Below are 15,671 nucleotides of genomic sequence, written 5' to 3'. Positions count from 1 at the left end.
ATATTTAATTTATTTATAATATATATTTATATTATATATAAAATGTTTGTGGGTGGCCCCTTCCTGTTCCAACATGACTGCACACCAGTGCACAACACAAGATCCGCAAAGACATGGATGAGTGAGTTTGGTGTGGAACAATTTGACCTCAACCCAATAGAACACCTTTGGGATGAATTAGAGCTGAGACTGTGAGCCAGGCCTTCTCATCCAACATCAGTGTCTGACCTCACAAATGCCCTTCTGGAAGAACGGTCACAAATTCCCATAAACACCCCTAAACCTTGTGGAAAGCCTTCCAAGAAGAGTTGAAACTGTAATAACTGCAAAGGGTGGGCCGACATCATATTAAACCCTATGAATTAAGAATGGGATGTCACTCAAGTTCATATACATGTATATTCTGTAACATTATTTTTTTATTATGAGAAATGTATTACACTCACATTGCCTACAAGCAACACTGTGCAACAGTGTAATGAACATAACCCTTTAGCAAGTTAATTGATACTTACGCAGCCGTTCTTCAGAGGACACTGCAGGCTATTTCTTTTTATTTAGATTTTTTTATTTATAATTATATTTATCTTTTGTGCATTCAACTTATTTAATGTATAACTTATTTAATAAGGATATTCAATACTAGTGGCTAAAAGCATAATAATCAAATCTGTCAGAGCAGTCAGCGTACATTGTTTTACTAGTATATTCATATATATCTTTTATTTGCGGGATTACATGATAGTTCACAATGCTGAATCACAGTAATATGTATTCCTAGAAAATGTCATATAACAGTATTTATTCATTTATTTATTTATGGTTTTAGTATTTAAAGATCATCAATGATGTAATTACCTTTTCAGAATACAACATTCCAAATATTTAGATTTAAAAAAAAAAAAAAAATCAAATGACTCTTTTCATTTCCTTCCATTGTCACACAATATTGCCTAAAGACAAAATACCCACCAAGCACAATGTAATCATTTGATACAGTATGCTATACATGTGCCAGATAGAAAGAGAAACTGAGCTGTAAAATGCTGGAATGTTCCTTTAACATGGCTGGTGTGTGCTGTTCAGAACCAACATACTGTACATCAGGTTAAACAGGTGGTCCAGCCTTCAGAAAAGGAATCCAGGACAGTGTCTGGCCTGTACGTGAGGCCCTTCAGAAGCCTAGAGTAAACGATTTGCTGCATGTTTACTTTTCTGGAAGCCATTAAATGCATTCTCATGCTTCTTTATCTACCATTCAGATATGAAGCGTGGCAAAGCATTACTTCTCAGGAATTATAGAAAAGTGGTAGAAGACAAAAAAGAGGGATGCTTTGCCATTCTTCATGTCTGACCGCTGGCCCCAGGTTTACTCCAGCATTTTCGGCAGGTAAAGAGAGGGAACTCTCTTTGTCACTCTTATTCAGTCCTACTGATAACCACTCCCAGGTGAACGATGGAACAGAGTGTGGCTGTGTGCTGATACTGAGGGAGTATGACTGAGTATGCATGTGTGGGCCCCTCGGCTGATTCCGCCGGACAAATAGTGCTGATGGAAACATAATGGATGTGTTCAATTTCAACCTCCTGCATGCCTCTGATATTAATGTGAGTGATTATGGAGGAAGATTACAAAGAACAGAACTGCTCAGATGTGGCTTTAAATGATTGTTGATGTCCATCAGTCAAAGCGACCGTGTGGAGAAAAATCATATTTAGAAAATACACACAAATATAATCAATCATGTTTGACGTTTGCCTCCTTAGAAAATTAATGCAAAACTATTGAAAGCTAATAAAATTCCAACCAGCTTGTTAAATAATATTAAATAATATGAACATGTAATGTTTTCTTACTTTTATTATTAAAACAGGTCATTAATAAGCTGTTGGCTTGCAGTAAATTCACACTCTGCTGTAGGTCTCCCAGAATGTGAAATATCATCTGAGGAGCATTCTCTAAGCAGCATATGTACCCTGAGTTGTAAAATTATGAAATGTAATGGCTTCATGGCTTCCCAAAGGCATCTACAGCTGAATTCCTGAGCTCTTCCACTATAACAGTGGTCGGCAACCCAAATGTTAAGAAGAGCTATTTTGTTCTTTCAACACAAATCAAGCCACCTTGTGAGCCACAACATTTGATGTCCATTTTACTATATAAAAATAATTCTATAAATATGTCTCAGTAGGTGATAATGTGCCAGTGTAGACTAAAAATATAATATACATGAAAATGCAGAATTGCTTTGCTCTGCTTTCATCTTTAGCTGAGCTTTTCCCACATCTCCAGCAGGAAACTTGCACAAAAGTGGAATAGTTTCTTGTAAAATGTCCCTTAACGCTCAACTTTTTATGAGGCTGACGTCAGCTTATCATTCGACCAGTTTCTTGCTTAAATTTTTTCTTTCCACCTTAAATGGTGCCTGAGGGGTCAGAATGTAATGCTGCACCTTTTAAGTTGGAACGGGAAAATTCAAACGAGAAGCTGGTGAATGAAAAGCTGACTTCAGCTACTTGACAGTTTCATTAAGTAAGTTAATTTGTCTACAAATTATCAATGTGTGGCTTAAATCTTTCTCTTTGTCTTTTTGTTAGCTACTAGCTAGGTGAAATTGTTGTCTGCATTGCTATGTGACCAACAGTCTACACCCTAGTCTTCAGGGTTAAAGGGTGATGAATTAGCAGTTCTACATTAACTCTAGTGTTTAAGACCATTTATCATTTTAGAGATTTATTGTACTGCAAAAGAGGATTTTTTTATTTTTATGTAAAAATCTAATTCTGCTGTGGAGCTACAACAGGGCAGAAAAAGAGCTGCATCTTTCTGACCCCTGCACTATAATAAAAGAAAACACCTTGTCTTTTAAATCTGTAATTCACATGGCAGGGCTTTGGAACTCACTCACTCACATGTGCATGTTTGGCAGCCTGACATTTCTCCACTAGAGGGAGCAAGTAGAATACAAGTTTACTCTGTGTGCATTATTTAAAGAGAGTAAACAGTTGTGAACCTACACTAAGAGGATCTGATGAATGCACATGTTTGCAGCCTTCAAGTTAGCTCTATATTACTCTATATTATTTACCTTGATATCATTTAAAGATTTTGTCTAAATGAGCTGTTAGGGTATAGGGTAAATGAGCTGTTGTTAAGAGTATATAAACTTAATACAGGTCATATACACTTACTGACAGAGGATGAAGTACTAATGTTGCAGTGGACTGTGTGTGTTTGGAGGGGCCTGGGGGAGGGGATATAATTAATAATCCATATTCCCCATAATCTCGATAATAATCCTGACAACAATTGAAGTATAAAACCACACAATTATCATTGTGCATACTGAAGCATCAGAGACTTGCTGAAATTAAATCCAAGCAGTTCAGTAATCTAAAACAGGCTTGTATGACATACATTTATCCTCAAATATGGATGAAATATGAACAGAAATTTGCTATAATAGTTTTGTGTAATGTACATTTGTGCATTTTCATCAATAACTGGTACTGTCCTGTACATGTAGGAATCTCTGGCTCAAGATATTTGCCAGTGCTCTGATGCAAAATCAATCTAACTATTAAGGGCCTTCAGCACTTTAGAAACCAGTATATAGATTGTTCAAAGGTTGCATAAGCCACTGTTGCTTAGATACTGCTGGAGAATGCGTACTATAGAAACTCTTCAGTATTGAGCATATCACCACTGTCAGAAGAAAATCTTGTATCTCCATTTTTGTTGTTTTTCAGTTTTTGGCAATGTTTGAAAATACATGGTACCGTCTAAATTGTGTATAAAATTCACGATGAATGGACCAAAATAAACGGCCCAAAATTACTTGGAAAAAATTTTGGTTCCATTGACTTACATTCAAAATAAAGTAGGTTTTTTCCTCCTCCTGTTAAGTTACCATTTTGGGGATACAAGGTTTTCTTTCAACAACAGCGTCACATACATTGTCGTACATATAACATATAATTTGAGATCCCCATAAATCAATTTATTTAGATATATACTCACATAAAGAGATAGAGGAAGAAAGAGAGAGAGAGAGAGAGAGAGAGAGAGAGAGAGAGAGAGAGAGTGAAAGAGAGACAGTGAAAGAGAGAGAGATAGAGAGAGAGAGAGAGAGAGAGAGAGAGAGAGAGAGAGAGAGTTAGAGTGAAAGAGAGACAGTGAAAGAGAGAGAGAGAGAGAGAGAGACAGAGAGAGAGAGAGAGAGAGAGAGAGAGAGAGAGAGAGAGAGAGAGAGACAGAGAGAGAGAGAGAGAGAGAGAGAGAGAGAGAGAGAGAGAGAGAGAGAGAGAGAGAGAGAGAGAGCACTGTTGGAAGCAAGCCTTAGCTAGGTGGACTCTGCCAGTTTCTCTGATGATTTAAATGCCCTGGCATCAAAATCCAACCTAATCTTCTACCCTGGCAAATATAACACTCCAAGGAATCTCGGTCTCTCTCTCTCTCTCTCTCTCTCTCTCTCTCTCTCTCTCTCAGTGTGTGTATGTGTGGACTGCAATGCATTTTTTAACCATATTAATATTCACCTCTCAGCAAATTGGAACAGAAAGATGGATTTAAATTTAAAAATACTCAGCAAAGGGTACAACACTGTCTATAATCAGAGACAGAAGCATCAATGTACCGGCTTCTCTTTCAAGAGTCTTCTAGAAGCTTCCAGCACCGTAAGCACCAAATAAAACGTGACTCTGGGAGCATAGGCTCTTAACACAGGTCCACTCGTGATGTAGACAGCAGTAATTGAATTGAATCAAACTGAACTGAATTGTTGAACTAAATGAACAAATGGCCTGGTGGACAAACAAACAGACGAGCAAATGGACAAGGAGACGACAGGCAGATGGATGAGGTTGTTTCATAGCTCAGTTAAGCTTTCTGGGTTAGTCTTTATTTGGTTGTTAGGTTTCTCTCAGTACATTTTTCTAACTTGTATACAATGAGATCAGCAAAGTTTGTTAAGGCTAATGCTCCTGTCAATGCTACCCAAGATTACGACCACCCAGTTTGCACCAAAAGAGAAGAATTAAGGCAAAATGCAAGAGCTATTTATTGGGTATTGGAAAGCTACTTACAGAACATTCTTCACTGTATTTGAGCAACAACTTTGACAGCTGTAGGAGACGTTCAAGCCATTTGAACATTTGTACTTCTTACTTTGTGCACACACAGAAAACGGATAATTTTAAGATCACATTTGACCGACAGCCTATTTGGTCAGACTCTGAAGATGAGACTACATCAAATTCCAAAACTGTCATTACCACTGAGCAAGCTTTTTAGTTGGCAGCTGTGATGGAAGAACAGCTAAACAACCTGGAATTAGCCAGAAATGAACTGTATACCATTCGTCAAACAAAATGGGTTGTAAGATGCTTTACAGACTGTCTGGAACAAAAGAACATTAATACTGATCTGGCAAAAATTGACAAAATCGAGCCAAACCTGATATTGTGGCACTTTTATCACCAAGTCAGTTTGTGATTTTTTTTTGCCCTGTTAGATCTGCCCCGGCCAACTGTAAGTGATCAAAATCTTGCGGAAAGCCACAGGAGGAAGAGTCTGTTATAGCCATAAAGAGTGGTGGTCAACTCCACTTTTTTGTGTTGGAATGGGATGACCAATAAGCTCATATGATGGTCAGGCATGCACAAACTTTTGGCCATTTAGTGATTATTGCACAGCAGTGTTTAAAGCATAAACTTTCACTTGATACCACCACCATGACAATACTAATTGGTGCCAACACTTCTATGGGAATTTCAAAGTTATTTTAGTGGTGTACTCTCACTACCCACACAAGATGTAATACTACTAAGGCCTGCTGTACTTAACCACAGATATCTGAAGTATTTGAAACAGTGAAGTCTAACTCAGTATTACTGGAGAAGCCTAGAACAGAAGCTGTTCAGCCTAGACCTTGTTAAACAAACCAATTTATTTCATATACAATTTTAATATATATACATGCAGTTTACAACAGCTAACCTTTAATTTTACTTTATATGCATGAAATTTATGAGAAATTTGTGACATCTTGCTGGTGTGAGTTTCTTAATTTTCTGGGATGTGTCTTGAGTGCCAATTTCTCTGCTAAACATGACTTCATAGTGACTTATTAATTCATGTTCATCATTCACATTGTGAAGTAATCACTATTCCAATTCACTGAGAAGGTAAAATTCTATTTAAGATTTTTTCAGTTGATAAATGGATTTTATTTCAGTAATCATGGCATCCTAAATGCATTCACTCATTTGTGTTTTACTGTATTCTAAAGTATAACATGGTCAAATGTAAGCTATATGGCTACTATGTGGAACCTGAGAGGACAGCACAGTCTAACGGTAAAGCTAAAGCACAAATAGGCTTAAGAGTGAAAGCCGTGTTCACTTACTATAATAAGCAGGATGAAATAGATGAAGTTGTAGAAAGAGTGAGCATCCATTACGTAGTACATGATCTCCACCCAGCCTTCCAGAGTTATGACCTAGACACATTATTAAAAAAAGGCACATGACAGAAAAGAAATGCACTAAATTTGCTTGATTCAACACAGATATTACCAAAAATAAGCTAACTAAAAGACAGTATTGTGTTGCTATAATACATTTTGCTCATGTGGAATCGGAATCGGAATTCTTTATCGGAAGCAAATGACATTTCAATTAAGTAAATCTAAGGCATCGCTTTTTTTCACAGTGGAAATCATAATAAAATCATTTTTTTCAGCATCACAGAGCTCCCTGCTCACCAGAGCTTTGATCAAAGAGCAAAAAGCTTCAAGCTGTAGGCTGTGTCTGTGTCTAAATTGAAGCCTTCCTGTGGGGTGCTCTTGGTAGGGACTGTCAGGCTATAAGCTCAGCAGACAGATGTCCTTATGCACATATATATATATTATGTTTTCTGCCTGACATCTTTTTTCTAGGCAACAATGTTCGACTGCTCGTCATTCATCTCTGAACAGCCCACAATGTCTGATCCAATAGGAAGCTCATTCTGAACCTCCTGATGTTTTTCGTAAATCAGGCTCATTCATTCATTCAGCACTTGTCTTATAATTTGCAATTACCAGGACGACATTTAACATCAGCTGGCCACTTAAGAGGACAAGATTTTATGCTTTTATACACAACTTAAGTCCACGAACATGCTTCGCCAGCTAATCAAGATCGCTTTGAATACTTGAATATTCAAAAGATGAGTTGAATGAGAACTGAACTGTGTAGGAAGGTCAATTTCATCCACAGGGCATTAATTCATGGCTGTAGACTAAGAAAGCTCCTGCATAAAAGTTAAACGTCAGGGGCTGACCGAATTCTACATTGACTGTAAGAATATAGAAGGAAATATAACAGAAAATATGCGTAAAATAATGATGTTAAAGTCATTCCGAGCAGTTTAATGAAATTGAGTCTTATTCCTTCACAGCGGTGGTGATAGGAACCAGGGGTCGCAATGTCTACAAAACTAATATAGTCATTTTATTTAGAGAACCAATAGTGAACATACACTTGTCTTCTGACTTTAAAAATGCATTTTAGACCTAAACCTACACCCTAAAACTGTCATAAAACATGTTTTAATGTTTTAAGCACCAGACAGCATATTCATAACCATTCCAAGTGATGACTTTGCGTGAGATAGCTTAAGGCATTAAACTTGTCAGGTATTGGTTCCTATCACCTCCAGTGTGAACACTTCTGACTTTAGAAGTGTTAGAACTTTAGAAGTGACTGACTTTAGAAGTGACTGTTTCTTTAGAACAGATCATTTCACATCAAATGAGTGTTTACATCATACCTTAATTATGCAGACATTTTGAAAAATGAATGGAATTCCCTTTTAACATTTTCCAGTGCAACTCGAGGTAAATACACGGTGATTCAAAACGTTTCATCCAATTTCAAAGTGCCATATCTTTACAACCACGTCTCAAAAAGGCTAACATGGGCTAGCTTGATATTTTAATAGGGTTAGCTCAGATAGCTAATAATGCTAACTTTGGCTAATGTTTGAGCTTAATCAGTGATCTAGCTAACTATATGTCTAAATGAATACATATTAAAATATTACCAAAATATAATATATATTGCCAAAATATAAAATATTGCTAAAAAATATAACGTTATCTAGCCTGTATAATTGAACTCGTTCATGTCCAACAAAAAACAATAAAGCAAAATGTCTCAGAACTTTTAACACTGGGCCTAAAGTGGTGGGGTTTATGGTAGAAGCAGCCCCCCTCACACACCTGAAATATCACGATCCAGGCGTAGCCAATGTTGTCAAAGTTAATGGCGCCCTTGTGTGGGTTGGAGTGACCCGTGCGGCAGTGGGTGTAGTAGCGGTTCCAGTTCACACAGAGCCCCGGCACGGCGCTGGCGTTGAGTAGAGGTTCAGCGGCCAGGCCCAGGGCCTGCCGGTGCAGAGCGTCCTCCACGTCCAGACAGCAGTCCCGCCCTCCCTCTCTCCGTGCCGGAATATCATTGCAGGACATGATCCCGTTATCCTGAGGCAACGAGCAGATGAAGGGCCGCTCATCTTCCTCATCTGGAGAGTAGTACGGAGCAGGAAGAGCCATACCAGTAGAGCTGAGAGAGAGAGAGAGAGAGAGAGAGAGAGAGAGAGAGAGAGAGAGAGAGAGAGAGAGAGAGAGAGAGAGGGAGAGAGAGAGAGAGGGGGGAAAGGAGAGAGGTAGAGAGGGGAAAGAAGAGAGATAGAGAGGTGAAAGGAGAGAGATAGAGAGGGGAAAGGAGAGAGATAGAGAGGGGAAAGAAGAGAGATAGAGAGGGGGAAAGGAGAGAGATAGAGAGGGGAAAGGAGAGAGATAGAGAGGGGAAAGGAGAGAGAGATAGAGAGGGGAAAGGAGAGAGATAGAGAGGGGAAAGGAGAGAGATAGAGAGGGGGAAAGGAGAGAGATAGAGAGGGGAAAGGAGAGAGATAGAGAGGGGGAAAGGAGAGAGATAGAGAGGGGAAAGGAGAGAGATAGAGAGGGGAAAGGAGAGAGAGATAGAGAGGGGAAAGGAGAGAGATAGAGAGGGGAAAGGAGAGAGATAGAGAGGGGGAAAGGAGAGAGATAGAGAGGGGAAAGGAGAGAGATAGAGAGGGGAAAGGAGAGAGAGATAGAGAGGGGAAAGGAGAGAGATAGAGAGGGGAAAGGAGAGAGATAGAGAGGGGGAAAGGAGAGAGATAGAGAGGGGAAAGGAGAGAGATAGAGAGGGGGAAAGGAGAGAGATAGAGAGGGGAAAGAAGAGAGATAGATAGGGGAAAGGAGAGAGATAGAGAGGGGAAAGGAGAGAGATAGAGAGGTGAAAGGAGAGAGATAGAGAGGGGAAAGGAGAGAGATAGAGAGGTGAAAGGAGAGAGATAGAGAGGGGAAAGGAGAGAGATAGAGAGGGGAAAGGAGAGAGATAGAGAGGGGAAAGAAGAGAGATAGAGAGGGGAAAGGAGAGAGATAGAGAGGGGAAAAGGAGAGAGATAGAGAGGGGAAAGAAGAGAGATAGAGAGGGGGAAAGGAGAGAGATAGAGAGGGGAAAGGAGAGAGATAGAGAGGGGAAAGGAGAGTGATAGAGAGGGGAAAGGAGAGAGATAGAGAGGGGAAAGAAGAGAGATAGAGAGGGGGAAAGGAGAGAGATAGAGAGGGGAAAGGAGAGTGATAGAGAGGGGAAAGGAGAAAGAGATAGAGAGGGGAAAGGAGAGAGATAGAGAGGGGAAAGGAGAGAGATAGAGAGGGGAAAGGAGAGAGATAGAGAGGGGGAAAGGAGAGAGATAGAGAGGGGAAAGGAGAGTGATAGAGAGGGGAAAGGAGAGAGATAGAGAGGGGAAAGGAGAGTGATAGAGAGGGGGAAAGGAGAGAGATAGAGAGGGGAAAGGAGAGTGATAGAGAGGGGAAAGGAGAAAGAGAGCACTTTTTATATGAAATGCAACTCAAAGTGCTTCACAAAACAAATGATAAATTTGTTTTATTGTGATTATGATTGTGAAGTGATGCATCAAAACATATGAACTTATATTACCATTATTTAAGCAATTTTAAATAATAAAAGCACGTTAAAACATTTTATGTTTAAGTAATAATTCATGCAATGCAGGCTTAAAAGCCAGTTGAATTTCCCTTTAAATGAGTTTTAAATGTACACTGCATACTTTTCTCCCAGAGGAAAGCTTTTTTAGGCTTTAAGGAATATAAATTTAAAAGATTGCTGTTAAGATAGGATGTGTGGGATCAATGCAACTTAAAAGACGTAACTTCAGAGGAACAAAGTATAATTATACTGCACACACTGTAAGCCCAGATTAGGTGAATGTACTTAAAAAATAAGGAAACCGGTTGCATTAAAAAGTGAAGTAATACGTAATGAAAACTGCATCGCTGCTGTTGGAAGAAAATACATCGTATCTCCACTTTTGACGTTTTTCAGTTTTTGACATCATTTGAAAAAGCTTGGTATTCTTTACATTGGTGTACATTTCATGAAGAATGGACCAATAGAAATGGCCCAAAATAAATTGGGAAAAAATCTGGTTCAATTGACTTGCATTAAGAGTAAAGCGGGTTTTTTCCTTCTCCTGTGAAGTTGTCATTTTGGAGATATGAGGTTTTCTTCCGACAACAACGATATGTTAAAAGAGTTGTTATGCCTTGAGAGCATATTGATTTTTTTTTCCTTATACCAATTGCTTTGCCCAACAGTTCTACTTAGTATCTTGAGTTCAAGAAAATAAAATATTGATTTCTGCTTGTTATTATTATTTTTTGTTCCACTTAAATATTGATTCGAAATATTCATGGAAATACAGGTATTGAATACCTTTGAGGGTATCACCCCACTGACATCTTTGAGAATGTATGTAAAATGCCTGCTTGTCACAGTCATTTGTGCACTGAAACCATACTGCTCACACATAAACACAGTGCTGGGGTGATGAGTAGTATTTTACTCTGCAGTGCTGATATGTGTTCATACACAACCCAAATGCGCAGATCAAAGTGAAAGATGATATAAACACAGATTATACAAAAAGTAACAAAGAAGATCTGAGACCAAACGCTATTCGTCATGCCGAGTTTACTTGCTCTTGGCAGCACCGATGTAAACGTTGGTATTTTAGATCCTGCTGCACGTGAGCCGGCTCAGACTAGAGAACTCTGTTCTGACTACGCACTAAATCACAGCTTATTATATAATGGTTTTAGTTGGCGCAGTTGAATATCTTTGTTTCTCCAGCAACACTGAACACCAAAACTTGACCAGCCATGACCAATTATGGTGGTTTCTGAGGCTGTTTGTTCAAATGTGGAGAAATTAGAAACATTGTAATAGCGTTCAGTGAGGGCTATTTATGTTGAAGGTACAATTACTCTCAATTTATCACTGGTCAGTTTCTGAGCACAGGGCCGCTGCTGTCCAAATATCACTTGAGTATTAGATCATTTAGTGTCACTGCTGGGTTGAGAGTTGTCCAACCCCAAAACATATTCAGCCAAGAGTGCCTCTGTGAGACACTGACCACTGATGAAGGGCTAGAGCAGGAGTGTCCAATCTTAGGTTTTCTTTCCAGAAAAAAACAGAAACACATGCTATCAGTTGTTTGAAGACTGACCAATTGATTAAATCTGGTCTGATCCTGCTTGTTTGGAGTGTCAACCCACAGCTATACTGGCCCTTGGTGGATAAAACTGTGCTGGAGGAGGGGCTAGATGCCAGCAAGATGGCGCTACAAAGGAAGGGTCTTAATAAAGTGGCCAGAGGCAAAGCTGGAAACTGGATTGCTTAATCCCCTTAATATCCATTTTATGGTAATCAGAATAACAGAAATGCTTCAAATGTGTTCCATTAAAATCCAGTTCCAATTAACTTCCATTCAAAGTAAAGGATGTTTTTTCTTCTGTATAGTTACCGTTTCGGAGATGCAGCAGCAGTGATACGTTGATGATAAACAGCTAGTATCCTCACTCAATTCCATTAAACTCTCAAGCAATTTTCTGATATGTCTGTTGTTTGTTCATATTTTGATTTAATGCTCGTACTTGATGTTTCCCAGTGGTGGACAGTAATGAAATAATTGTAATTCTTTACTGCACTTAAGTAGGGTTTTCGTGTATCTGTACTTTATTGAAGTTTTTGGGCAACTTTTTACTTTCACTCCAGTACATTTCAAAGTCAAATATCTTACTTTTTACTCCACTACATTATGTGGAATCTGTCAGTCCTTTTGGTTTCTGTGTGTATAAAAACAAAATGTCAAAATGAAAGAAGTGTGAAGTAAGAGCACCAATCAGGGCCCAGCGGTCACTTTGTTTACAGCTGGTTTTGATCTGTTGGTCATACCAACCCAGTGCAGCATGTGGTTCAACGTCAGCGCAGCAGCGTAAAATGGGAGAGTCTGTTCAACACAAATGATGAACTAACCTAACTTTGTGTAAATAGAGCACAATATAGAAATATGTCCACATATGCAGTCGTGACTGACGTGGCTTTTTTCTGAATTTATACAAACACTTTTTCATTTTATAGTAAATTAGATTTTGCTGGTTTATGTTTATAAACAGAGACCTACATATGCAAGGTAGTTTTTTATTAAATTTAAAGTTGTAACTAACCTTAAACTGAAACTTTGCTTCTTTGCAAAAAGTGGTTTCAGAGTCACTCCTTTCTACCTAATGGAACTAGTTTGCCTTCAGTGTTTTGTGCTCATGATAATTTTAATACACATTAGTGTCAGACAAATTAATGACATTCTATCAAAAGACTGGTTTACCAAGAGTGACACATTTAGTATTTTCACCTAAAATGAGTTCATGAAGCAAAAGTCTTTTTACAAAAAGTACCTTTTACTTTTGATACTTAAGTACATTTGAACTCAATTTACTCAAGTGGAGGTCTTAAGATTAAGTGACCCTTATTAGTCCCACAACGGGGAAATTTCACCTCCACATTTAACACATACATGAAGTGAAACACCACATACACACTAGTGAACATACACACACTAGGGGGCAGTGAGCACACTTGCCCAGAGCGGTGGGCAGCCCAATCCGCAGCGCCCGGGGAGCAGTTGGGGGTTAGGTGTCTTGCTCAAGGTCACGAGGCTGGATCCCTAACCTCCAGCCCATGACTGCCCCAAGGGAGGAACGTCTACTTTTACTGAAGTAATATTTTACCTTTGGTATCTCTAACTCAAGTACATGGTTTGTGTACTTCGTCCACCACTGATGTTTCCAGTGTACACACCCTCAGTGCTCACTACCTGTTTGGACAATGCTTGGGCTACATTCCCAAGTTCCCAAGACTGACTACCAGTAAGCTAGCCCACTAGCATTTTATAAACTTTTTAACTTTGGTAAAATCTCTGCTATGCAGTCCTGATGTTTCACACAAGAGAAACTCTATGCATTCACAGAGCTTTTGCTCCCCTCATGCCTTACTTCTACTGTGTCTGGATGTCTGAGCTCCTGGGCAGAGTCGGCTGTGTACTTCTTTCTGCATAATTTGTTAGGCAGTCTAAAATGCTCACCATGCTTGAATCATTTGTTGCCTATCATAGCCACCTAGCCGCAGTTTTTTATTCATTTATTCCTTTTATTTAATGATAACACAGATTTTTTACAATAACTATCAACCTGCTGTGCTCCAGTTGCTAAGTAACCACTCACTTTTCGCTGTAGCCATTGCTAACTTTCTACTGTAGCACATACAAAAACCTGAAAAATGGACACATTGCATAACTTATATAATATAATATTTGCCCTACAGCTTGTTTGGTCACATTCTCAAGAGCAGTATGACTGCAGGCCTACTATAAACTCTGAATCTGTCAGTGCCATGATGCAAGTTTTCCAGTCAGTGGAACAACGAAAAAACTGCAATTAGCCAGAATTGAGCAGAAAACAATTCAGAAAGCAAGACAGGTTCTGAAATTGTTTATAGGCTGGAACCAAGCAAAATTCATTGTGGTATTGGAAAATATTGACATGTTGGAAGCTGTCAGCTGAACCTGACTTTGCCACATTTTTTTATGGCAGTATATGTAAAACAAATGGTTACTACTTCTTTTGGTGGAAGAAATATTTGTTACATTGTTTAAGTTTTTCTTTATTTTGCAGAATTGGTAAATATGTTACATTTATAATGATCTACAGTACTCACCTTTGGCTGGTGTCTTTGTGAAAATCAGACCTGCGACATTATTCATGATAACAACCCCCTCTAATATTTGCTTAAATCTCAGACAGATTCAAAGCCTGACTACTGCCAGAAAATAAAAGCTTTAAAAGAAAATAGCCTGCTGTATTAGCTATGCAATTGTGAATCACTGAGCAGTTTAAACACCTACACACTCTTATCAGGCTGAGATTTTCTATCTTTCTCTACCTCTTTTGGAAATATTGCTTAGGATTTATCTTTGGTTAACGGTCATGAAGCAATTAAGGTTCATTGAAACTTTCCACCTGTAAACTTCCCTTAAAAAGCAGTTGCATCCAACTACTAAGGAACCTTGCATTATGTCATTGCACTGTTCACCAGTCCCTCCAGACACAAATACAGTGACAGTAAATGGCTCAGAATAACATGCATTTCAGTTTCCCATTGCACTGTTAAGCTAGAGGACAAAATGTTTAGCTCATTAGGAGCGGTTAACATCAACCTCCGATCACAGCAGCTCAGCAATGTCACCCAAAACCTCTAATCATCATCCTCCTTCACAACCAGCATCAGCTCACTCATGTCAACCTAAACCCACAGTATAAATCTAATGAGGCAGAGTTAAAGCTAAAGCTATTTCGCAGGATGTCAAAGTCCCTTTCATTGCTGATGCCAGAAGATCTTACATTTCCAAAACAGTAACGTTTCAGGGAATGCAACTTACATGGGTTCAGGCCTGATTTTAAAATTTCAAGGAGTTTGAGTTTGTAGATCTGTGGGCTGTACATTTCAAGCAGGCATAAGCCACAGCATTGACATCTAATTTACATTAAAGAAATGCTTTTGATGCCCTTTGTCAACTTAAAGGAGCACTCCAGCATTTGTCCAATCTAATCTCTATCTGCCGCTTCTGTAGCATATGCCCAGATAGACGGCATGTATCGCTGTACTGCATTGAAAAGATCACCACTCTTGAACCACCCAGATTACTGTCCTGCAAACAGGCTCTAACTAATTTTAAACAAATTTTAAATGTACACAGCCTTTCATTTTAGAAAACAAACTATGTTTGAAGTAGAATGAGTGTATAGAAAATGTTGTTTTGTTTGCTGACACTGCTAACTAATTTAAAAAGTATAATTAAAGAAAGGAAGGAAGGATAAATAAGTAAATTGAACTATGAGTGGAAAATAAACAAAGGCAATAGGAATTTTGTCCAATACTTGGTTTAAACACCAAACGGCTGCCAGGAAAACAATGAGCAAAACGTCAATGGACCACCAGCTTTGCCATTAGTGGGCGAACAGTGCTCCACTATCCACTTGCTATTAGGGTGGTTGATTGAAACAGACACTCACTGTAATGTGCTCCCCTGCACCAAGAGAAATCAAAGGGCAGATGTTGAATTTTTCCATAATTTGTTGTTCTTTTAGAGATTTAAACATTTTCAGAATTGTCACATTTCACCTGATTGTGCATGAATACCAAACCTTTGGGAAAGTGAAAGTGAA

General features: G+C 38.7%; 1 protein-coding gene across 2 annotated transcripts in view; it reads right to left on the bottom strand.

The window, feature by feature from the left end:
- Positions 1–15,671, bottom strand: part of LOC108430011 (voltage-dependent T-type calcium channel subunit alpha-1I-like) — a 362,256-nt gene that overhangs the window by 131,078 nt on the left and 215,507 nt on the right. For both annotated transcript variants that reach the window (XM_017702138.2, XM_017702139.2), the window contains exons 7-8: positions 8,265–8,604; positions 6,408–6,500 (exon numbers count right to left, since the gene is read on the bottom strand). In XM_017702138.2, coding sequence (XP_017557627.2) covers positions 6,408–6,500; positions 8,265–8,604 — 433 coding nt within the window. The remainder of the gene's footprint in view (positions 1–6,407; positions 6,501–8,264; positions 8,605–15,671) is intronic.

This window comes from Pygocentrus nattereri, chromosome 30 (assembly GCF_015220715.1).
Source record: "Pygocentrus nattereri isolate fPygNat1 chromosome 30, fPygNat1.pri, whole genome shotgun sequence".
NCBI classification, from domain to species: Eukaryota; Metazoa; Chordata; class Actinopteri; order Characiformes; family Serrasalmidae; genus Pygocentrus; species Pygocentrus nattereri.
This window is presented reverse-complemented; position numbering and strand designations above follow the sequence as displayed.